The sequence below is a fragment of the Schistocerca americana genome, chromosome X (assembly GCF_021461395.2).
Source record: "Schistocerca americana isolate TAMUIC-IGC-003095 chromosome X, iqSchAmer2.1, whole genome shotgun sequence".
NCBI classification, from domain to species: domain Eukaryota; kingdom Metazoa; phylum Arthropoda; class Insecta; order Orthoptera; family Acrididae; genus Schistocerca; species Schistocerca americana.
The window spans coordinates 340,923,257-340,949,035 of NC_060130.1; the positions used below are offsets into that span (position 1 = coordinate 340,923,257).

The window sequence follows — 25,779 nt, forward strand, 5'->3', positions numbered from 1 at the left end:
ACCTACCATCACTTGCACTGTGAGATGCTAAATTTGTTTTATTTTAAATTACACAAATAATGCAATAAATAGCAAATGCGTTTTCGGAAATGATACTGGTATAATTTCCATGGGTATAAGTAAATGCTTTTTAGCGATTGTCATCATACTTCGGAAGGATAATATATATATATATTTCAATAGATTTCCACCAAGGATATGCATAAATATAAGTACGTGGGGACAGAACAGGTCAACTGCGTCACATTGTTTTTTCTACAGTTTTATAGTCGATTTAGGTGAGAGGAGGCTACAATAGTACACACTGAAACTTCAAAACAATTAATTACATACACTTGCCAGATGTAAGATAAATAAAAATTTAAGAAACTGACAGATCTTTTTATTTCACAAAGTCGCATGTTATCATGATTCGGAGAAGCTCTTCAAATCAAGGCAATACTTTCTGAGCCCAAAAAGTTCTCCAGAAACCAATTCAAACTACTGATTATCAGCTACAGACTACTCTTTCTCTGTATATTTATTTCTCAGTCAGAAATGATATATTCTTTTTTCGACTAACAGCTCACTTAAATGGGAACATGAACAGTCTACACAAGTCACATAGTCTAGGCGCTTGCTTTGCCCCAGAAATGTGTCTTTTATTCAGCAACACATATTTTCAATAACTTTTCAACAGCTATAAGAATCATGTTTCTTCTGATATGTTCAATATCCGTCAACATCTGCTGACTATAGATAACATGAATGAACAAAAACATCTAATCTCATACACTTTTAATTCTCTTAGATGGGGTATTGCTTAAACTACTTTCCTTACAGTATCACGTCTTCCATGTTTACTGAAGATAGTGCACGATAAAATTGTTAATTTCTATTGGTCTTGCACGTAAACAAGGCTTTTCTGTGTGCTCTTAACGTAATAACTCCCTGGTACATGCCATTTCTTGCAGTTAGTTGCTAATTTGATTTGTCACTGAAGCTACGTCTCTGATGAGTCTTAGTATCTTTGATTTAAAGTTTTTCCTTGTTAGGTTTGTTGCAGTTGTTGTCAAACGTGTTTATTTTTATTGCTCGTATGGAGCTATGTGATAGAATTGTGATATTATATTTATAGGAACTTTTAATAGAAAACAGACTGAAAGTTTGTTTGACTGCCGAGACGTAAGTTCGAAACATTGTGACACTGTAATTATAATGAAAAGCTTTACTGCCGGTTTTATGAGAACGAAATTATTAGACACTCGTGTATTTCGAGAAGATTTCTGAGAATATTTCCAAAAGTCAACGCTTTTAACTTGTAGCCCCTGTCTGTGCCAATGACAGCACTGCCTCGTATGGAAATGACGTGCATTTTTACGTCTGAATCATGTGTTGACGTTGCCGGATATTACTTGCAGTTATTGATGGTTCACCTTATTTTTTGGTGCAGGTGATCCAAAATGTATGTTTAAACAAAGAAGTCACCCTGGCATTACTTCATGACGTCTTACGGTTTTAACAATGCCTCATAATGAATTATCTGTTCAATGATATTTCTTGGATGAGGAAGTTCTCTATGAGTGCATTTATTATGTTTACAGTGTTTGGTGTACAAATGGCGTTTGAACGACTGGATGTTTTGCCTTTGGCCGTTTTCATTCTTTTCCCAGCAACTTTTTTAGCGACGTATGTATTTGCTCCTATGTGCTCCTTGCTTCTGATGATACACATCGACTGATATTAGCAAATAAATATCGGCATGTTTTTCTCAATTCTTTACAGTTATATTATAGCCGTTCTTCTTGGACATGTAGAGCCAGACTTTCCGTACATTAGTGATACAGGGACATATTCTCCAGAGAGCTGCATATTTGGCCAGCTGCTTAACGTTGGGACACTTCTATGTGAGTATGATAAGTTGTCACGGACTACTTCTCTAGATCATTGATAAATGCCAGTAACCGATTTCCTTGCTTTGTCTAAATTACACAACTCTGATTCTAATACTATCTGACTATCCACGTTAAAATCATCGATTAAAAGTTTTTGTGCTTTTCAAAGTAACTGTCATAAAATAGTGTTATCAGGATAAAAAGATATCGTCTTATTTTGAAATTGCCAACTTCTGTTCCATTCGTCAGTTTCATCACACTGCCATCTGTTTGTCAGTAAGCCTCATTTCCATCAGCACCATCTCTGGACATGAACATGTCCTGTGGATGGCATAAATCAGCTGCTGTGGCAACAAGTGAGCATGGTTGAAGGAACAGATTAGCCGAAGGGTAATTCCATGTCAGTTCAAGGCAGTAAAGTAAGGTTTTCAAAATAACCATCACAGATTTCTTTAAAATTTGGTGTAAAGAGCGAGTCAGACGAGACAGACTACTAATTTGCATTGGTCTATGACAATTGTGAAGAAAGTTACAGGTCTGAACTGTTTGGTAATTGTGCAAAATTTACACGCATCTGTCTCTACTATCTGGTTCTAATGCAGATACTGCAATGAAGCCATATCACTGAAAAGCTAACGAGCAGAGCTTTAGTTTGATATGCAACGTGGAAGGTTTCTGAGATTTTCACATTCAAGGTCAATAATCTTAACCTTTGATGTTGATTATCTCAATCACCCCCCTTCAGTTTTTTTAAGTTTAATATATTGCTCCAGTATGCACTATAAATATGGTAAATATCAAGATGACACACCAAAGTTGTCTTGCCTAAAAATTAATTTCTTCGGCATCAGTACACTATCAAAATGGAGAAGGTAGCACATAAATATGAACTACAAATTATTAAAAGATACATTTCAAAAAAATGTAGGACACATATGTTGTTTATATTATTGTAATTGTATTATGAATCATTTACCATGTAGTTTCTACGAAAAGACAATAAAAAATGGTAACATCTTGTTTCACAAGTCTCCTATAATTAAATTGTTAATGTTCACCAGATCTGATGGGGGGGGGGGGGGGGGGGGAGTATATCCTTCCAGTTTGTACCACTGGATCCAGTCTTGCAAGACGGTCACATCTTTTGATAACCCAAGTGTCTGGTATGGTAGGTATTAAAAATGATGGAGATGGTCCATGTGGATGCAAGAGGCTGATCTGTACTTCACTTGTTTCCTCATAAGATTGTAAGAGGTATGCAACCCCCTGTGACTACCACACAGAACAGCAACAAATCCCTGTATGTCTGTTGACAGCATTTCTTTTCGGACAGTGATCACTCACCCTTCGCTGGCCACTAACGTATTCAGTATTTATATATGGGTTCTATATGTTTGAAATATCTATACAATTCCTTAATATTGTGCAACTCTAGCTGCTTCTGCTTATGTACTCTACTTTCATTTTCTTTCACATACACATAGTCTTTCTTTCTGGCATCACACGGCTCCTCACATTATGATTATTCGAAAGTCATGTAGTTCAACAGTTTTTTCACAATACGTCTTAGTGGGATTTGGATGTGGTGTCACTGTTGTACCATGTTCTGCTACTAACTGTTTTGTGTCTCACGCCTTGTAACCTGAAGCAGAAGAGTCTTCCATTGTTTTTCTTATACTCCATCTCATTGTAAGTACTGTCAAAATTTGTATTTTGTCACAAATACATACTGTCTTGTGAAACTTATCTTTTAGCTGGGCTATGATTTCTCTTTCTTCAATTTTTTCGCACTCTTCTTTTTTCAGTTCTCCCACATATGTATGCTCCAATACTAAGGCAGACTTTCTCAGTTTTTGCTTAGAAGTATTTAAAAGATCCAGTGCAAGATACAGTGATATTTCACCTACACTTAACATCTTCTGTGGAAGTACCTAGCACAGCTGATGTAACACCTGCGGGACACAATCTGACAATATATTAAGACACTTGTTTACCACCCACTCCTGAACACATCTCAAATTCTTCTGTAGTCTTGCATGACCTACTTCTTTAAATGGATGGCAACAGTTTTGACTTGAAATACATTTTTTTACAAAGTATTTCTAAACGCTACTTCACAGTTCTGCGGTTTCTGTAAATAATCTACACCTATGAAAAAAGCTAATGATGACTGGTTTAAAATAGCAGCTGCTATTGTCTTCTGTTCTGAAATACCAAAGCGAAATAAATTTTTGTTCATGATGGCTTTGGTGCGCTGACTTGATATTTACCATGTTTATAGTAACATACTGGGGCAGTAATTTTTTTTTTTTATTTTATTTTTTTTTTTTTTTCAAAAAAAATTTATAAGACGGGTTGTTTTTCGATATTTGAGGTCAAGGCCAATGACCCTGAATGTGATAATTCTTAGAAACCCACCAAGTCACATATCAGAGTAAAGCACTGCTCATTAGCTTTTCAGTGGTAAGCTTTATACCTATAAATATCGTGCAATTGCCAAACTTTGCAGAGATGTGACTTCGTTCACAATTTGTCACATACCTCTGCAGATTGGTGTTTTCTCACTTATCTGCATCACTGAGTGCAATACATCTGAAATAAATCTGATTGGGTCAGGTTGAATGCTATATTGAATTGGCATGGAAATACTTTAAGTGTTCGATACTGCTTTGTCAACTCACAACTAAGCTGTCACCTTTCAGCGAAATAGACCTCAAGCTTCTCTAAAGATCAGTATGTCACCACTTCTAAGATTTCATATTAACATTCGATGGCTTTGCCAACTTGCGACTTAAAACACCTCATATGGACCCAAAAGAAATGTTGTCAGTGTTGTGTTCTCTCTTTGTTCGTGCATCACGTGCCCATTTCACATAATCATTACATTAAAAGGTGAAACCAGCATCCTGTGTTGATAGGTTCAGTTTACTCGGGAAACAGCTGAAGAAAATGAGGTTCACTGATGAATGAGCAGTAGTATGATGAGACAGAACAGTAAAATTCACACTGGAAAGGAGTACTTTTTAAACAGATACCTTATCTTATGGTTGCTAGTGTGAAGAATTCAGTTGTGTCTCATTGCTGTCTTAAACATGACAGCCAGATGATGAGTGTGTGTTTGTTTTCACATTGCTTTACTATGTGTTGTAAGCTGAGAAAATATAACTTAAATTTTAATATTTTATGAAAATAACATGTGACTTTTAATACTTGGGTCATAGTATGGGCAACAGCAGTATTGTTCTGGTAGTGTCCATGTTCAGTAAGCTTCCCCTCCAGCACCACCACCAGTTTCATTGGTATGCTGCACCCTGATGTGTCACCACCATTGAATATTAGTGTGTGCAGTCAAGCCTCTGTTGCTTCTTTGCAGCCCTCCATGTGTTCTGGCAACAATGCCCATCTCCACATTCTTTGTGCCAAGCTGTCAAAAATTGCAAGTCATTTAAACATACAACAGCAACCAACATGGACTTTCAGACTATATAAAAAAAATTATAAACCAGAAAGTAGAAAGTTATGGGAAAGGGAAATGTACCAACACCAGTACTGGAGTCTGTGGGCATTTTCAGGATTTAAAAAATTAAATTTGCCCTATTTCATTTGTCATTTCTACCACAGGTTACAGTGTCTGTCTGATTAATATTATCTGATATTTGCTGATTTCAGAGACAGTAATCATTATTGTAGCCTGAAGTCATTGACTGTATTACTAGAGTCATTAGACAACATTTTAGGTCCCACGTCAGTCCTCATAGCTATACAGATTTAGGCATTACAGTGATTTGCGTAAATTAGTGAAGGACACGACTGACTTCCTGCCCCTAATGATCTGATAATCAATAGCACATTATGCCCTGTTCTCTTCCTTCCAAAATCTGTTTACTGCTTCCTAATATCTCACAAATTTCTGGTTATTCATGCAATTCTTGCAGTAATTGGGTTATTCGATATGTTTAGTGTAGTCATGTAAAAAATGATGTATTATGTTTCAGATTTCTTGTGGATGAACAGTACAAAACAATTCACATGCTGTCTTTCCACTGATGACTCTTCAGTTACATAAAATTTCATTTGTTTGCATTGCAGTGTTCACTGGATCTTGCAAGTTTCTGTCCTCTTGGGTAATGCACTCCTTTGAACAGGATTCTGTGCAGTTTCAGTGGGAAATTTCAAGTAGTTTATGTTTTTAAAAAGAAATGTTTGCGGAACTAGCTAAATGTAGTTCTCCTATTTGTATTTCCTTTATGACAGCAAAACTGTTTTATTTAGCCATTTGCATATCATCTTCCATTGCAATATTACCATTCTGCTTTGACCAGTGATGTCACCGTAAGCACAGATTAGGTTGTAAGGCTGAAGTTTGGTTGTAGCTTTGGGAGGGCAACAAATGTGTCATTACAATAGCACATCCCATGGTTACTTTACAGTCTCAATAAAAACCTCTATTGTCCCACTGTTCTCTAATTTTTCTAGTGGTTAATTTATTTGGAGGTGTTAATAACAAAAGCAGCCTTGCCCAAAACCCTCTATTCCTGTGGAGGTCTCATCAGTCATGTGGCTTCTGTGTAGGTAATTCGTACAGGTTGTTAGTGACATCATCCATTGGTCACTTCTTGAATCTCATATCTCCATGTTGTTGATCCCAAATTTCTGTTTTGTTTCACAGCAGATTTTGATCTGTAGTCATAGCTATAAAGTTCCTGTATTGGTGTTTCGTGGTGTTAGCCTGGGGTAATGCTAACTGTGAGTGCATTTTTTCTGGAATGTACTGTATGTCTGAAAATATGGAAGTGTCCAATTCCACCCGTCTGCTTTGACCCATGACGTCACAAATATAGCGGAAACGACCATCCACTACGAATCTAATATGGCACCTGTGACGTCATTACGTAAACATGACAAGAAACATGAAAATACATCGAAAAATTGACACGCACACACCTTCCACAAAAAACCTAATCAAACAAACGAGACAAGCATGGGATATTGGGGGGTTTTGGCTGGGGACAAACTAAATATAAACAAATTTAGACACACACCACCATACCAAAAAACACAAAATGACAAAAAAAAAAAAACTGACAACACAAAACTCCCCAAATTCTACTAAACACAATGTCCTCTGGAATCAGACACTTCCCTTGACCTATATAGCTCAACAGCAGCTCCCAATACCACAACACCCACAGCTACAACCACCCATTGGAATCGAACACTTCCTGTCACCTATATAGGTCAGCAGCAGCTCCCGATACCAAACCACCCACAACAACGACCACACCTTTGAATTGAACAGTTTGCTTCACCTACATACGTCAACAGTGGCTCCCGAAACCAAAACACCCACAGATACGACCACACATTGGATTCGAAAACTTCCCTTCAACTACATACCTACAAACCAACACATGATACCAAATCAGCAATACCACAAACCACACAACTCGGAACCACCCCACCAGCCACAACACCACACAACAAATACACTAAAAATAAAAACTTACCTCAACAAATTTCCAGCGCCGCAACCTAGGTCAGCCACCACACACACACACACACACACACACACACACACACACACACACACACACCACCACCACCACCCTGAACCTAACCTCTGCCCGAAATAAAATACCCACCCTCAATTACACACAACTACTCAACAAAGACTGCAACAAAATAGATCCTCCACAACTAAACCACAAATCAACATCCCCCCCTCCTCACACACACAAACACTCTCACCTCCCCCCCCTGTCCCACCCCCCCTCGCGAGCCGCAGCCACCCATCCACACAAACCACCCTAACCAACCACCTTCGGCCTGTATATCTTACTGATAGGCCTTAAAAAAAAAAACGAAAAAAACAATGGCCCTCAGGAATGCTCTTCCGCCAACAGTACTCATCTAAATGGGGCTGAAGAACTGACTTTACAGCCCTCCACATCCCCCCCCCTTATGGCATTTGTACAACCCCCTGTCTCATAATTTTTAAACTCTAAAACTATGGTTCGCTACTAAATGATTGTACGCCCTCTCACCCAACCCCATACAATAAGAAAAATCATCAGAAACTAAAATAGAAACCGGTTATATAAACTCCTCAATTAACCCCACTAATTCCTTCTTAGTCCGCCCCTCCAAAACCCTAAAAACACATTCCCAACACCCATCCCCCTATACAACGGCCCACCACACCCAGATGCCAACCACAAACTTACCCCTCCCACACTTCCTTTTCCCAAACTGCAACTCGTCCACCTCCACCACAACCCCCAGGCGCACCCAACTTACCCCTGTACTTAATAAACTCCAAACACACTTCACGACAAAACGAAAACCAGTCAAGTACACTCCTCTCACTCACACCAGTCTCATGTGCACAAAAACTGTGAGAGGATTTATAACAAAAGTAGTACATCAACAACACAATTTCGCGCATGCGCAACAGAGACTTCTGGAACTAGGAACCGCGACGTATGGAGTGCCGTAGGTTATCCCTACGACACCGCCACATATAGCGTCCCTGGTCCAAGATGCCGGAACTTTTGCTAATTTCATGTCATGACCACAAACAGCACACTTCACGACCTCCGCCAACAAGCCAAACAGCTGCAGAAACTTAATCAGCTCCATCAGACTCGCCCCCATCTCAGCATGCAAACCCACACTGTTAATTTTGTCAGTCATATCCATACCTAACAACAGCATCAACAAATTAATTTACTTAAATTAACACATGACCTACAGCGAACAGCACTACAGTAACTTTTACACAACAAACACTAAATCGTTAACTCACTGAAAACAATTCCTCTCTATACACAGCCAAAACCAGAACCACCCAGAACATGTGGTAACACCAAACTGAACCCAATACACCACACAACATGAAACCCCTATACATACCGCCAGAGGGCACTATGAACAGCAACACAACAACATCTACAAACACGCCACACTCACAAACCAAACTCTGCGCTGTCGTGACGTCACACACCTCAACAGCCTTACGCCATGGGTCAAAGTCGATAGGTGGGATCGGACACTTCTGTTGACCCGTACGTCTTACATTCTGTAATAGTTGAATGTGTGATTCATTGATAACATGCTGTAAAATCCAATCGAAATAAGTATTATATTTCTCTGAGTCTTCTGCTGTGAACGCCAACTGAATACTAATTGAACATACTGTACTATATGTAAATATTGTCTTCTGAGTATGAAGTTTCATTGTATATTAATGTCTTTTAATCAGTTCCATGCTCCTTGTGACTGTTTTGGGATTCAGATTTGCCTGCCCTCTTATCATGTCATCAGTTAGACAGGTGATAATAGTTTTACTATACTGTATGTCATTCCAAGTTTGGGATCTTAGGATAAAATTATTCTAGATATACTAAAGCATTCATAAAATGAAGCATAAGTGATATTTTGATTCACTTATACTGAAACAGACATTCAGTGGAAAGTCATGTAAGATGATAGTATGTTTCAATTAAAACTTCCAGCCTGAGAGACTGTGGGTGATACTTAAAACCATTCCCTGATGTTTTGTCAGCGACACTGGGAGACAAAATTTCATGGAATACTTTCAGGTATCAGCCACAGACTCTTAGCCCAGAAGTTTTAACTAAAATAAATACTAATTGTGAAAGTCCACATTGTAAGACAGCAATTTTGTTGTTTGGCTTTGGATTAATTTCATTACACAAATGATATAGTGAAGTAGTAAGTGAATGGTTTACAGTCTGATTACACATGTTAAGAAATCTAGCATTCACAAGAAATGACATAATGTGACCCACACATAGTTCCTCAGATGAAAACCAGACACCAATGAACAGAATACAGTGTGTAAATACCATCTAAAATACAAGTATAATAAAGCTGACAACCAGAAATCATAGATAAGACTTGAAAAATAATTTGAAAAAAAAAATTCTTTTATTTTTTAATTACGAAATGTTCTACAAGTTAGTGTGAAAATGTGTTCTGTTGCCAATGATACCCAGGAAATTTTTTACCTGCACATAATAAGAAGCGTGTAATGTAAAAGCTGGTTGCTATTCATCTTTGGTTTCTGCACAGTATTAAAGATATTTAATCTTGAACAGGGCACAGAGACTTGGACATTGCACTCAGTTTCCAAAATTGTGCCCATTGCCAATAACACGAACAGTGGAGTACTAGATGTATTCAGATGTGATTAATCTAATGTGGATACAGAGAACATAGTTTTGGAGGAACAAATCCTCCACATCTAATAAAAACATTTATATTCATTCAGAGAAAGTTACTTACCAGCCAATGCATGGTAACTGGGGGAAAACTGGATAAGATGAGGTGACTGTTATATATGTTCCTGTTATCCAGATTGTTCTTGGTACTGACACTGTGTAAATACAGTAATTTGCATGTTAACATGCATTCATTGTATATCCATAGGGGATTTTTTGTCTGTTGTACACAGTGTAATGATCTCCTTGGAGACAGACCACTGCCCTGCCAAACACTGGTTTTGATCAGAAATGGTTTTGACATCTCACCCATGAACTTTACTTTGGAGGTTGTGTTGGTGACTGTTTGTTTGATGAGATTTAGAGCTTTGGGCTAGAGTCCCTGTTCTTCAAGGATAATGGAAAGGGATTTCTGATCAACTGAGTCATACACCTTCGGGAAGTCTACAAAGGAGCATAAAATCAGGTTTTTCCTGAGTGCTTTGTATTTTAATGTTGTTTTTAAATTGAAGATGTGCTCTGTATGATTTCGATCAGTGTGGAAGCTAGCTAAATATTCACCAGTTTTGTGGTTGAGTTGCTTGTAAACTCTTTGGAGGAGGCATCCTGACAGTGTTTTGTATGTAACTTGTGGAAACGAGGTTTGTTAATACTTATTTAAATCTGTTGTGTTGCCTTTTTGCATAGCAGGTGAATTAGGATGCATTTCCAATCTTTGGAAAGTTTTTCTGTCTGTCTAATCTCTGTCATGATTTGTGCAGATCTTTGAGATTTTTTAATAGTTCTGCACTGTTACCATCTTCTCCGAGAGCTCTGTTATTTTTTTGTTTTAGGATATGCCCATGACTCTTTTCTTGTAAGGAAGAGAGGGATTCAGTGTGGGTGTAAGTGGAGATTTCGTCACAGAATCTTACAGGTTTTTGGGGCAAAAGTCCTACAGAAATCTCGTGTGTTGTATTTGCAAAAATCATCTTTGATGGCATCCAGTTGTTTCATGATTTATTTTCTCTTGGTTTGTTTAATGGTTTTTGTCACATTCATGATTTCATAGATGTGTTCTGTTTTTTCTGGTGTTTTCTTACTCTTATACTTAAGAGAAGCTTGTCTGTGTTCTTCCACTGCTTTTTTTATGTTCTGAACTTCACCAGGGGTATCTGGAGTCCATCTTAAGTGGGATTAATTCTTTTGCCTTTTATGTGATTTTGGTGTGGTACTTTTGCCAGGTGTTTGCATGTTCTTTTTTCATAATTTATTAATAAAGTTGGTTTATCCAATTTTGCTTGTATTGAATTTTTGTAGCTATGCTTTTCTGTAACATATTTTCTTTGAGGCAAATTCCAATTTGATTCTCGTTAAATAGTGGCCTGAGTCGATGTTCACTGCCCTGCAGACTTTGATCGTTGTCAATTTTGTTGTGTAGAAAGTAGGAAAAGTTTTCCTGTAGGAGGTAGGAAATGGTTACATGATTGATCTTACATCTTACATTCACCAATTCCTTGTATGGAGGGTCTCAAATTCTTTGTTTTTGTAGAACTTTTCTCAAAGGTGTTGACATGATATTTAAGCCTTTGTTGGCATAGTTTGACAAATCTTGTGCCATTTTTGTCCATGAATCTGTGAGCTGGATATTGGCCTACAGTTTCCTGTTATTCTGTTTCGTTGCCGATTTGGGTATGTAAGTCACCCAGCAGAATCTTCACATCTTTTGTAGTGATTTTTGCTGTGAGTTTCTTAAATTTGGCCCAGAAAATTTTCAATGTCATGTGGGTTTTTTCTGTAGTTTGTTAGTGGATGCAGGGACATTGATTAATATGTAATTTTGTTGGCACATTGTACGCACATGTTCTTGAGGCAATTGTTCATGGGAGGGACTTCTTTGATTCAGTTGATTATAATTTTGTGTATCACAAAGGCAATGCCCAGAAGCAGAGTGCCATTAGTCATTTTTCTGTTTTATTCTTGAAGATCTAGTAGTTACCATAGTCTGTTGTGTCTTCATCGGTGAATAATGTTTCTTCGAGAGTTTGTATCAGGATTTTTTGTCGATCTGGCTCTGAGACTAGGGTGTGTAATTTTCCACGTGGAGTTAGTGTGGTGATGTTGAAGGTACCTATGTATGTTTGAATTCTAGGTGACAGTTTGTTAGAGAATTCTGACTTTCTCTGTATCTCAATTACCCGGGTCCCCCTGAATCTGAGTGCACAGTTGCCGTCTGTCGATGTGAGGAAGTGATCTAAATGATATCATTAAAAAGAAAAATACTTGGTGTGTAGTTGGTAGAAAACAGGATCTGCTGCCAGTCAGCAACCTCACATGCATTTCCCAACTTCCTCCAAATCACTTTCAGACTAGCTTGAGGTCTCAAAGTTTGTTACTTGTATATTTATGAGAACACCCAAAATCATAAAGAAATTTTGACACAAAGTATGTTGTATAAAAACATTAAAAATTTTGATTACTGAATCATTAGTAACTCCAAAATGTAAATCTATTTCAAGTAACTGGATGTAATTATATTCAGAAGTAATGTGTAAAAAAGACTTCTGCTTGTCCTCATTAGAAAGAGAGTGTTTAGAAAATGAGTGAGTTCCAGTGGGGCACGATTGTAGAGGTCAATAAGCTTGCACATTCAATCATAGAATTTTACTCAGGTCTGTTGTGATTGATGTTTCTGTGAAGTTGATATCATTAAAGCATTAGTAAGTTAAATGTTCCCGTGGTAGGCCAAATGCAGGAACTGCCAAGGACTCTGAACTTCGAAGTATTCTCTACTAACAAAATATCTGGGAACCTCATCATCTGTTGCAAAGGAAAATGCAAAATATCTTTCCCAGTAGTAGTAGACAATGAGTCATAACTCAAAGCCTAAGTTGTGGTGAAAATGAATAAATATGGAAACAATTGCCAAAGGAGTTTTTTTCCCCTTCTATGACATAGTTTAAGAGCATAAAATCCATTTTAGTCTGAGCTACAACTTCAAGAGACAGCAAAGACCCTTGTGATGTAGCCTTGTGATTCCTAGGTTTCTGCAACTACTAGACAGCTGGCAATGTCTGAAAATCTGATAGGCGATCTTCACACAGTTTCCCTCTGTGCTTAAAAACTTGTGTATGCCACAGTGCTATTTCATACACATCCTTCAGAAACAAATTATATGTTCTCAATAATGTCTGCAGAGAGACTCATTCATCCTAAAATGTTGAGTCCCTAGATTTGGCATTTTGCTTTCACCAATTCACAATTACTTTTTTTTATATAACAAATATGTGATGTTATTTGGTGATTTTTAGCAATAATTACACTTGCATTGTCAGGTCACGGGCAAACGGTATAGTCCTCATGACATACTTTCAATGTGATGTGATTTCTAAGTTTCTTCATAGCTTGATTGATTGATGGCATGCTTTAGGGTTAGAATATTTTGATAACTGACTGAACAGTTTGACTCCCAGTCCCCTGTGTCCTTTGATGCACATTTTTCCTTTAGTGGTGCCTTTATCCATACAATGCATATCTTCTTGGCGTTTTCCGCCTCTGACAGATGCAGTGACTGGAAAGATCTTAATACACTGGGTGCTGAGTCATAACCCTTACTTAAATTGAAAGCTATATCCTTGTGTATAAGCTTTTCTGACTTTCATTTCAATAGATACCATAACTGCATTGTACCAGAAACTTGTAACTTTCACCATGGTACTGGTTTTGGTGTATCTCATGTCATGGTAACATTGCCATCATTGTTCAACAGCAGCAGATGTGCTTGACTGTTTCAATAGATTGTGTCCTTATCATACACTATTCTGATGGTCTGTCCTGCAAGTGAAATGTTACATTTGCACAAAATGCTGATGTACACTGTTTTCAGGGATCTAAATTGTCTTTAACACTGCAGAGCAAACATTTTACTTTTATTTGTGGTAGTGAACTGTGGTTTGCATGCCATGTTTTCAAAGGAATCTACCAATTTTTCCATTGAAGTGGCCAGTACAATGCAGGAAAGTGCTCCTTGGGTTTTCATTACGAATTTTCATGCTCTTCCACAAGTATTGTTGATTTTTTTCTGCAATAATTTGAGGCACAGTCACTAGACACCTCTAAATACAAGCCACTGTATTTCTGTTGATACTTTGATAATACTATTGTGTATGGCGGGGTTGCAAAGAACCAATTCTGTGCAGCAGGTACCAAGTTTCTGGGACATATAATTAAGGAGTCTGTTGAAATACGGATGTCTGAGAAATTATTAATGGGAGTGGGGGTTTCAGTCTAAGCAAGTCTTGGGTTCAGGCCATCAGTTTATTAAAATTTTGCTGCTCATCCCATCCATCAGAGCTGGAAAACGCCAAAGAGTACAGTAAAACAGACATGTATTAAAGGTTATAACATACCCCAATTGTCAGACGGCTATAACTAGGTTCAGTAGTTCACAGTTTTGTTGGAGGTCAGGCAATGAGCACATGTAGGATCACTTGAATTAGAGGGCTATATTGCTCATTTGAAAGTGTTAGGAATGAGTGATACTGGTTAGAAAAAATTCACAGGTTTGTATTTTTGGAGATCGGAATACTCTGTGTTTGTTTTACAATTTCTAATTTCTGTGTGAACGTGTTGTAGCCAACATTTACTCCATATTTAAAGTACTTTTCACATCTTAAGCTTCAGGGTAATTATTACATGATCCACCTTCTAATGTGTATTTTGGTTCATACTATGTATGTACAGTGTACAGAAACTATGGAAAATTCAGAGGGGGTGGGGGTGTCAGCATTCTATAACCGTTACCAACTGTTGTGTTCGTATTACTGCGTTTATATGTCAATGTTATGAAGCCGATACAGCTAAGGAGCTTGTGAAAATACTCAGTTAGATGATAAAAGACTGAAACTATGTACTTTTATTACTGATTGCTGGGAAACTGAGCCTCATTTAGTTTTTGTTTGTTAAAAGCATTATTGTTCCACTGACTCATTTCTCCTTCTGTGTGCATGTATGTAGAAGTGCATCTGCATGGCAGGAGTATTACTTACAATGCTCTCCTTATCTTTTGTTGGCTCTTTATCTTCTCTTTCCTGCATTTTCATTTCGGTTGTCCGTACTTCACTCGCAGAAATGACAATGATCCTGGTGCTAACAGATGTCAGAATAACAAAGATGGAATATGCCTTATACATCTACTCCATGTGACTCATGATCTAGCTGTGCTACACATTAGTTGCAATCAGTTGCTGTTCTCCCATACATTAAATTAACTCCCGTGTGTTTTTGAGGTGTTTTCTTGAAAATTGCGCTTAATAGTACTTGACAGATTTTGTAGAAAATTCTGCACGTAATCATGATTTTTTTTTTAAAGAACATGTATTGTCACCATTTTCAGTTTTCGTAGAATCATTTTTGATCCTCAGGTTGTAAGTTTACTCCTTAAAAGTTTGTCATTAATGAGCCATGTACTAAAAATATTTCTCCAAGCTAGATTATTTTTTTAAGTTTGTATGTTTTCGGGTACTTACTAATTATATACTTCTTTCACATCATGTGTAGTATTGTCGAAGATTAAACCACATATGTCTTGTATTATACCTTTCAAGTAGATCAGAATATTTTTAAAAAAAGATATTGTTGCCGTGTGCAAACTGTATTTTAGAAAGTCTTCAAATGATATTCCAAGTTGAAATAAACACTTTAGTTATTTTGTGATAAAACAAATGTAACTTGTTATTACTCTAGGCAACATTCCTTTACAGTTTAATTACATTCACAAATTTATTTCTGTTATACTATAATTTGATGTGTGTAAAATGCATCTGATACTTGCCTGTTTGCTTGTTTCAGATTTACATTTCCAAAAGTCACATTAAAGCTGTGTTTAAAGGTCATGTCAATGTTGTATCGATTGTGCATGAACTGCAGTTTGTAAGACAGTGTGTTAAGTTATTTGGTTGAGTGTTGTGCATGAATTTTGTGAGCTGACATGGAGTCCTTGTTTTGTTGTTTATGTACTATACTCTACAATAAAACATACTTCTTGAAGTGCAGTACTTTATGAAGTTTTGTCCACAACACAGCTTTTGGAGTATTGCCTCTTATTTTATTTTATTATTTTTTCTTGAATTCTGAGTGGTACATAATTTGCATGTCATGTTATTTCAAATGGTCTGCATTGTAGACTGGTTGTGAAGTAAATAACGATTTGTGGAGACTTGTGTTGCAATTAAATACGGAATGGGTGGGATATTGTCTTTACTGTTGTTGGCTGAGAGACCAGCTTAATTACCAGTGTTAAGTGTTACTACTGCAATTCAGCGTCATCTAATTTATGTGCCCCCAAAGTAGACATCATATATCCATTTTCATATAAATTATTCTGACAGTTTCTAAGAACTTCTTTTTACCACATGGGAGCTATGATCTGATGTTATTTTTTAGTTTGTCAGTAATGTAGAGGTCAGTCTTCACCAGTCTTGAGTTTCCTCCCTTAATTGCAAGTAACAGCCTTATATGCCTGACTGTCGGTGTGCACCCTTTAGTGATGAATTTACCATACAAATAATGTGAAATGTACCTACAGTTTTATATTTACTACACACATCAAAAAAACTTTTGCATCACCTCGGTTCTAAGAGTTCTGGAGCCTGTACAGAAAACTGGAATAGAGATCAACATAAACATCATTTCCGCCCTTTTTATTGCTCATGAAAACCACACATTGCATGTTGTACCATCATACAGCTAGACCTTCAGAGGTGGTGGTCCAGATTGCTGTACACACTGGTACCTCTAATACCCAGTAGCACGTCCTCTTTCATTGATGCATGCCTGTATTCATTGTGGCATACTATCCACAAGTCTATCAAGGCACTAGTGGCCCATATTGTCCCACTCCTCAATGGCAATTCGGTGTAGATCCCTCAGTGGTTGGTGGGTCACGTCGTCCATGAACAGCCCTTCTATCCCAGGCATGTTCGATAGGGTTCATGTCTGGAGAACATGCTGGCCACTCTAGTGTAGCAATGTCATTGTCCTGAAGGAAGCACATTCACAAGATGTGCACGATGGGGGCGCAGATTGTCATCCACGAAGATGAATACCTCACCAATATGCTGCCGATATGGTTGAACTATCAGTCGGAGGATGGCATTCACGTATCGTACAGCCGTTACAGCGCCTTCCATGGCCACCAGCAGCATACATTGGCCGCACATAATGCCACCCAAAAACAGCAGGGAACCTCCACCTTGCTGGACAGTGTGTCTAAGGCATTCAGCCTGACCGGGTTGCCTCCAAACATGTCTTCGATGATTGTCTGGTTGAAGGCATTTGCAACACTCATTGGTGAAGAGAACATGTTGCCAAACCTGAGCGGTCCATTCAGCATGTTGTTGGGCCTATGTGTACCGCACTGCATGGTGTCGTGGTTGCAAAGATGGACCTTGCCATGGACGTTGGGAGTGAAGTTGCGCATCATGCCGCCTATTGTGCACAGTTTGAGTCATAACACGATGTCCTGTGGCTGCACGAAAAGCATTACTGAACATGGTGGCATTGCTGTCAGGGTTCCTCCGAGCCATAATCCATAGGTAGCGGTCATCCACTGCAGTATTAGCCCTTAGGCGGCTGAGCGAGGCATGTCATTGACAGTTCTTGTCTCTCTGTACCTCCTCCATGTCTGAAAAACATCGCTTTGGTTCATTCCGAGACTCCTAGACATGTGCCTTGTTGAGAGCCCTTCCTGGCACAAAGTAACAATGTGGACACGATCGAACCGTGGTATTGACCATCAAGGCACAGTTGAACTACAGACAACATGAGCTGTGTACCTCCTTCCTGGTGGAATGACTAGAACTGATGGGCTGTCGGACCCCCTTCGTCTAATAGGTGCTGCTCATGCACGGTTGTTTACATCTTTGGGCATATTTTGTGACATCTCTGAACAGTCAAAGGGACTGTGTCTGTGATACAGTATCCACAGTCAATGTCTGTCTTCAGGAGTTCTGGGAACCAGGATGATGCAAAACTTTTTTTGATGTGTGTATAAGTGGCCTTACTTCATATCGAAATTAAGGTATTATGTTAGGCAGTTACTTAATTTGTTGTTGTTGTTAAATATACAGCTGTGAGTCAGTAATTCCTACCCACCATCTTTTACACATTTCAATAATAGAAATTCTTTTATGGAATAAAAACAACTTTAATGTGGACTAATGAATGTCATTTCTCTTTCTGGCATTAAACTTCATGACGGAATAAATAAACTTTGAAGTCAGAATGTCCAACTCCTTAAACAGATGTCTACAAGATGGTTGTGGGTGGGCACCACATATAATTCTCACAGTACGTTTTTACACAATGAAGACTTTCTTTCTTAAAGATGAGTTACCCCAGAACGTTTATCCGTATGGCATTACTGAATGAAAGTACACTACGTGATCAAAAGTATCCGAACACCCCCAAAACACGTTTTTCATATTAGGTACATTGTGCTGCCACCTACTGCCAGGCACTTCATATCAGTGACCTCAGTAGTCGTTAGACATTGTGAGAGAGCAGAATGGGGTGCTCCGCGGAACTCATGAACTTCCAAAGTAGTCGGGTGAATGGGTGTCACTTCTGTCATACGTCTGTGTGTGAGATTTCCACACTCCTAAACATCCCAATGTCCACTGTTTCTGATGTGATATTGAATGGAAACATGAAGGGACACATACAGCACAAAAGTGTACAGCCCAACCTCGTCTGTTGACTGACAGAGACCGCCAGCAATTGAATAGGGTTTTCATGTGTAATAGGCAGATTTCTATCCAGACCAACACACAGGAATTCCAAACTGCATCAGGATCCACTGCAAGTACTATGACAGCTAGGCAGGAGGTGAGAAAACTTGGATTTCATGGTTGAGCGGCTGCTTATAAGCCACATATCATGCCAGTAAATGCCAACCGACATGTCTCTTGGTGTAAGGAGTGCAGTGGCTGAATGACAATAACATCCCTGTAATAAACTGGTCTGCACAGAGTTCTGACCTGAATCATATAGAACACCTTTGGGATGTTTTGGAATGCCAGCTTCGTGCCAGGCCTTACCGACCGACATCGATACCTCTCCTCAGTGCAGCACTCCGTGAAGAATGGGGTACCATTCCCGAAGAAACCTTGCAGGACCTGATTGAATGTATGCCTGTGAGAGTGGAAGCTGTCATCAAAGCTAAGGGTGGGCTAACACCATACTGAATTCCAGCATTACCGATGGAGGGCGCCACGAACTTGTAAGTCATTTTCAGTCAGGTGTCCAGATACTTTTGATCACATAGTGTATGTCAGATGACTGATTTCTCACTCCCCAAGATTTACGATGATTCTAAGTACAAATATGGCTGCACTAAGTTGTTTCAGGAGTTCCAGAATGTGATATCTCCAGGCTAAATTCTCATCAGTATCGACACCTAAGAATTTGGAAGTTTCCACTCTTATTATTACTTCATCAACATGTGGTGCAGTTATTATTTGTGTAGTACTTCTGCATTGCTTGACAATTGCGAGGGAGCTGCAGAACATTCGACCAATGATAGCAAAAGGGAATGCAGAGGGTGAGATGTCTTGATTCCAGCAAATCATGTGCATGAATGCTCTGTATACACTCAACAGTTCATGCAGTACACTGTTTCACAATGGTTATTGTGGAACTGATTAGTGCGACATTCCATGTGGTATGGCAGCATGTCTGCAAGGCATCATTTGAGTGCTTGTGATAGTGGATGAGAAGTTGGACAGCTTGTAGCCCATCAGTGTCACTGCTATGGCCACAGTAATGGATGTGTCAAATTGTCATCTTGTGATTTTAAAAAAGGCCAATCAAGGTGGAAATGCTATGCATAAGCGTGCTGGTGCACACCGCAAAAGGATTGATATGTAGCCCTAGTGGTAAAAAGAAACAGTCATATCACTCCACGGCAGATCACTGCAGATATTACAGCTACTACCAACACATGTGTCTGCCAAAACCATTTTACTCCAATTAAATCAGGCTGGTTTGTATACTCGGTAGCCTGTGAAATGCATCGCACTACAACCTTGCCATCATTGAGAAAGAGTTAATTGGTTTAGGGAGCATGTTGGTTGGGGTCAGCAATAGTGGTCTAGAGTGACATTCTCCAGCAAATCCCGCTTCACTGTGGAGAGTGGTTCTGGCCTCCAGTTAGTGTGAAGAGAGAGAGGCGAACATGTTACACACCCTAGAACATTCATGTATATTATTGATATGGCTTAAGCATTATGTTGTGGGCAGGCATTGTGCACAATGGCCAAACACCGCTTCATATCATTACAGCACAGTGGTAATGCAGGGAGATTGTTCTGGATCACATCCATTTGTTTAGATGTGTGATAGGTCCCGAATTTCTGTTTATGGATGACAGTGCCTGCCGACACAAGCCTGCTGTGACATCAGACACACTGGAAAGTGAAGATATTGAATGTATGGAATGGCCTGTGTACTTCCCAGACCTAAACCTATTGTTTCTCAATGAACACCCCCTCCCCAAACTGTACAAGAACTGAAAACCGCCTTCTGTATGTATGGTTGGAGTGTTTACAATGCTAGTGTCATCTGCAAAAAGAACTAATTCTGCTCATTGTATGTTAGACAAAAGATGGTTTATGTACAATAGGAACAACACCAGACCTAAAATTAATCCTTAGGAAGTCTTTATTTCTCCCCAGTCAGAATAATTTCCCAGGACCATGTTGGTTGAATTACTAAGTACAACTTTCTGCATTTGTTTGCTAAGATAAGACATTACACATTGTTCGCCTATATCATCAGTCCCATAAAACTTTAGGTTATCTAGGAGAAATTGTGATTCACAGAGCTAAATGCCTCAGTGTCAGCTGATATATTCTGTGACCTTTTTATTATGTTATTTAATGCTTGTAAAATTTGGTGAGTGAACATGTACATGGCATTCTCATTAGAGCAACTCTTCTGAAATCCAAACTATGATTTCCTGAGGATATTATTGTTGCTCGGGTGAGATACTAGTTTAGAATACATATCTTTATCAAAAATTATGGAAAATGGTGTCAGCAGTGAAACAAGTCGGTAGCTACTGACATATCTCCTATCAACTTTCTTAACAGGGGATGTACCAGTGGCATATTACAGTCTTTCTGAAAAAATGTCGTGGGTTAGTCTTGCGTTACACATTTTAGATAAGATGGGGATTATTAGAGAGGAACAAATTTTTAGTAATGTATTGGAAACACTATCAAAACGAGATGAGCTTTTATTTTTGAGAGAATATATAATTTTCTTAATTTCAGAAGGAGAAGTAGGTGATGCATTCATGTGATTGAATTTTATGGGAGTTACTTTTTAAACATACTGCTATGAGTTTGCTCTTGAATTGTTTGTCCTTATATTTTATACTTTATATAAGGAATGATTATTAAATATATTTGCTACCTGTGACTCATCATTTGTAACTCTTCTATTCAGTTCAGTAGTGATCTTATCTCATTCTGAAATGTTCTGAGATTGAGTGAATGATATGGATGGACATCACTTCAGATAAAAATGTGGACTTTAATATTCACTATTCAATTAAAGTATAATTTAATTGAGGATGTTTGTGTGAATATTAATACAAAAAGAATAATGCTTCAGTTTTCAGTGTAGACATGCACATTATTTACCATTCATTACTGCATTTGCTGGCATTTATTGTGCACTGCACTTTGGACTGTGTGTCAGAATAAAGTAAAATTCAAAGACCTGTCATTCCATTGCTGTGTTGATCTCAGATTGTATGTGAATACAGCTGTATACTCAAAAGTACAATTAAAACATACACTTAACATGTTAGTATACAGGAAACCTTATATACGCTGCCTAGTGTGTTAAAACTTGTATTTTTTAATTATGCAGCATAGAATACAAGATATCAGAACTCAGAAAAAGACCTGTAGTTGGCCATATCTTTTCATTACTCCAGTCTAATGCTGATATGTTTTTGTATTGACAACTAATTCCTGTTCTTGTCTGCAGTGGGCTTGGTGATATATGTTCGTTACCGGCAAGTTGCAGAATATTACAGTAGCTACTCATTGTCCCCTGCTGTACTCAGTCTGAACAAAATGGGGGTATGGTTTGGCCTGCTGTCATGTCTTGGCCTCAGCTTTGTAGCTAACTTCCAAGAAACTAATGTTATAACTGTTCACCTTACTGGAGCTTTCTTATGTTTTGGGTTTGGAACCGTGTACTTCTGGATTCATGTAAGTTCATTGTGAAATTCATTGCTGTGTGTAGTGATTCACGTCTATGGGTTTTAATTTTAGTTATTTGTATTGGATGGTGTACTTCTACGTAGACGTTAGTGTATTGTGAAAGTCCTGCTTGTGTGTAGAGGTTGCACATGTTGGGTTTTAATTTTTTGTCTGCAATAAATTGTGTTTTATTGACCATTGCCACATGCTAGAATAATGGGTGAATGCAAAAGATTTATGGGCTCTCATATTTCAAGGAAAAAGGGAACCATTTTAATTGGCCTGTTAAGGTATGGTAAATCCTATGAAGTTAATTCAGCTTGCTATTTCAGATTTTAACACTATTGCAGTGGCACTTCTGATCCTTTTGAATATAGTGAATATTCTAGATTATTATTTTTATGTATATACATGTACATTACTTCAATTAATTCTTCGGTTAATGACTTAGGTTGTTGAAGTTATTTGCTGGTCACATGCGATTTTCTTCAGACATCACAAGTTATCATTTCTTTAATGTAAGTTGTACCTTTGTGTCTCACCTTATCATTTAAATAGCTCTGTTTACTATTTAAAATTAACCTCTGTGGCAGAGAGTAGAAAGAAATTCCCCACCTCTCATATATGTATCTGCATATAAGAAGCTCTCTTTCCGCTCTGATCATAGTTATTGAAATTCTATGGACATTGCATATTTTCATTATGAGTTACATGTAAACAGTTAGATCTCAATATATCCTCATGCTGTGCTATTACCATATTAACAAGGAAAATGTGAAGTCTTTATGTTGCTATCAGTTGTTGGCAGAATTGCATTTATGTTTGTTTCAGAACTTTGAAAACAGCTGAAATACCTCTTAATTATCTGACTGTATCTGCAATCCATCACCAAATTATTAGAATCAATGACTTTCCGGAAATGAAATTCTTTTTTTTATGTAGATGTCATTTTGAAATGACTTTTCAAACCAAAAACTCTTCAGTAAATTACCGGACCAGAACATTTCAAGTTCTCCGTAACATTTCACAAGCTTTAGTTTTATAAACTGAACTGTATATGCAATACAATATAACTGTTTGTTGGATAGCAACAGTTGTTTGGCATATAGTTGGTAGTATAATAGTGCACTTGCATGACGATAGAAGAGTCAGCTGCATGATCAATAGTTTGAAACCAGTTCGCACATATGTGCTTTTGAAGGGTATGGTTGAGGGTTGTTATTCTTATTTCAGATATTGAGAGGCTCATGTAGTTATTTGTCGCTTCGACATTTTACTTTTGTATGCTGAAATACTTGATCTGATACTAGTGCAACATAGTGTTTGATGTTTATAGTATGCCTTCTTACTTTTGTCTATGTCTGTAAGTGGTATCTCTCGATATTGTAACATTTTCTGTAGATTTCATCTCTCTTGCATCTTATTTAGAATCCACTGATGCAAAATAACTCTTAATTTCTGTATTTCATGAGGTATTTAGGATGCAGAAATTCATGTAATACTGACTTGATGTTTTATGTCAGCAGCCTAGTCCCCATGTGAACTCTTTTAATATTCATATCTACACTGCTTCATCAGATGTCTACAGAAATATCTCGCTGCCGACTCCAAATACTTGAGATAATCAGGTAGTAGTGTATAGGATCTTTTGCTGCAGTTACTGCATCTGAATTTCAGGGAAGCCTTTCCAGTAACTTCCAAAGCTGAATGGGTTTCCTGGCAAACTGCGCTGACATACAAGTGATGATCCTGTTCATCGGAAAGAAATTCAGCCTAATATGCATCTAATCATGATGCAGTGGTCTTTGCATTTTCGGTGGAAATATTATCATCCCAATTCAGAATTAACTATATTCCAAACTGTTGCCACCGTGTGGGAAGCATACTGTTGTCGAAAATGTTTTAATAAACATCTACATTCATTTTGCCCTCACCAAAGCTAATGGCTTACACCCAAAGCAAGAACAACCACCTCTGCTAAATTTCACTGTCACAAAACACACTAAGATAAATACAATTTGCCAAACATCTGCCATTTATCAACAAACCTATCTCGGTGCCATACCGTATACGATGTTTGATCACTAGAGACCTGAAAATGTAACATTTATTTTTAGCAAAATTAGAATCTATGTTTTGTTAATGATTAGATGTATAAATTTAAGGTTGCCATGCTATGTGCCTGTAGGCAACATTGATAGGAAAAAAAGAAAAAACCCTTTGATTGGAAATAATAAAAGATAAAAAAATATTTTTTATTCATTTTCATGAGAGCTTTTTTAGGGGAGTGTTTTGCAAAAATTTCATCTTTTTTTTTCTGAATTGGTCTTCACAAATTTTTTCTTTCGGTTCTGTTTAAACTTTCAATTCCCCCCCCTGTTACGGAAAAGTAGAATTTTCTCATTAGGGAAAAGAAGGCTTCTTTGATTAAAGTTGTTTCTTGACACTACCATTTCTTTCCCACCCAATATGATTACAAAATCTGCAAAACACTGATTTTGAATTTGTAACATACAAGCACTGATTAGTATATCATAGAAGCCTTTCATGGGCAACCATTCTTGACAACACTACAGACAGAATTGGCAAGCTACTTAGACTGGAAGGAACCAAAGGTAATTGTACTCACACCTTACAGGAATACTCGGCAGGGTTGAAGTACCATACATTAACTGTTCCTTCACCCCCCCCCCCCTCCTCCTCCTCTCCAGTGGCTATATTGCAGACACTATAAGAGTAAATGTGGCATTTGGCCATTGACCTCTGCCTGTACCGTATGAAGCCATAGTTCAAAACACCTCTCACTTAAATCGTATCACACTAAAGTGTCTGCATAATATTAAGTTTAGCTAATGGACAAACATGTATGTTTGTTTGATCTGAGATAATAGGTCCTGTGGCTGTGTCCTGCATTTCCATATGTGGCTATGGTCATTCAACTGCTTACAGTTGACACGGAAGAGAGTGTAACTTACAAACACACCGATATTCGATTGTGTATAGGTGTGCTCTTTGTTTTGCAAACATGTTCTTAGGCATGTTTTCTTTCGTAACTGGGCTTCACCAGATGTGAAATGCCAGTAATGGAAAATCAGTTAATTTTTCAGTATTTATATGGAGAAAATAAAGCTATTTCGAACTATCTCTGGTAAAATATTTCACCTGGATACATTTCCCTACAAAATAGTAATTATAAAGTATATTTGCATCTTCACACTTTTAGACAGAATTGACATTTCTATTTCAGGCTGTTTCCACATTTCTAAGTGATGTATCATATTCATTCTTGTGGTCAATGTCTTCTAGGCAACAAACTTGCTATTTGAGTCTTACGTCTACCAGAGCACTGATTGAGCTTAGGGCTTCCCTGGTGTGTATCTAATTCATTATAATGTCACTGAAAGAAGA

The 25,779-nt window shown here is 37.9% G+C and overlaps 1 protein-coding gene across 2 annotated transcripts in view; it reads left to right on the forward strand.

Moving 5' to 3' along the window:
* The first annotated feature begins 1,013 nt into the window (after positions 1 to 1,013).
* LOC124555473 (DNA damage-regulated autophagy modulator protein 2) overlaps positions 1,014 to 25,779 on the forward strand; it is an 87,050-nt gene continuing 62,284 nt past the window's right edge. Inside the window, exons 1-4 of one of the 2 annotated variants that reach the window (XM_047129396.1) lie at positions 1,014 to 1,164; positions 1,584 to 1,668; positions 1,765 to 1,886; positions 22,154 to 22,380. In XM_047129396.1, coding sequence (XP_046985352.1) covers positions 1,598 to 1,668; positions 1,765 to 1,886; positions 22,154 to 22,380 — 420 coding nt within the window. In that variant the 5' untranslated portion in view covers positions 1,014 to 1,164; positions 1,584 to 1,597. Of the gene's footprint in view, positions 1,165 to 1,199; positions 1,445 to 1,583; positions 1,669 to 1,764; positions 1,887 to 22,153; positions 22,381 to 25,779 lie in introns of those variants that run through there. The other variant, XM_047129397.1, reaches the window with a different exon arrangement.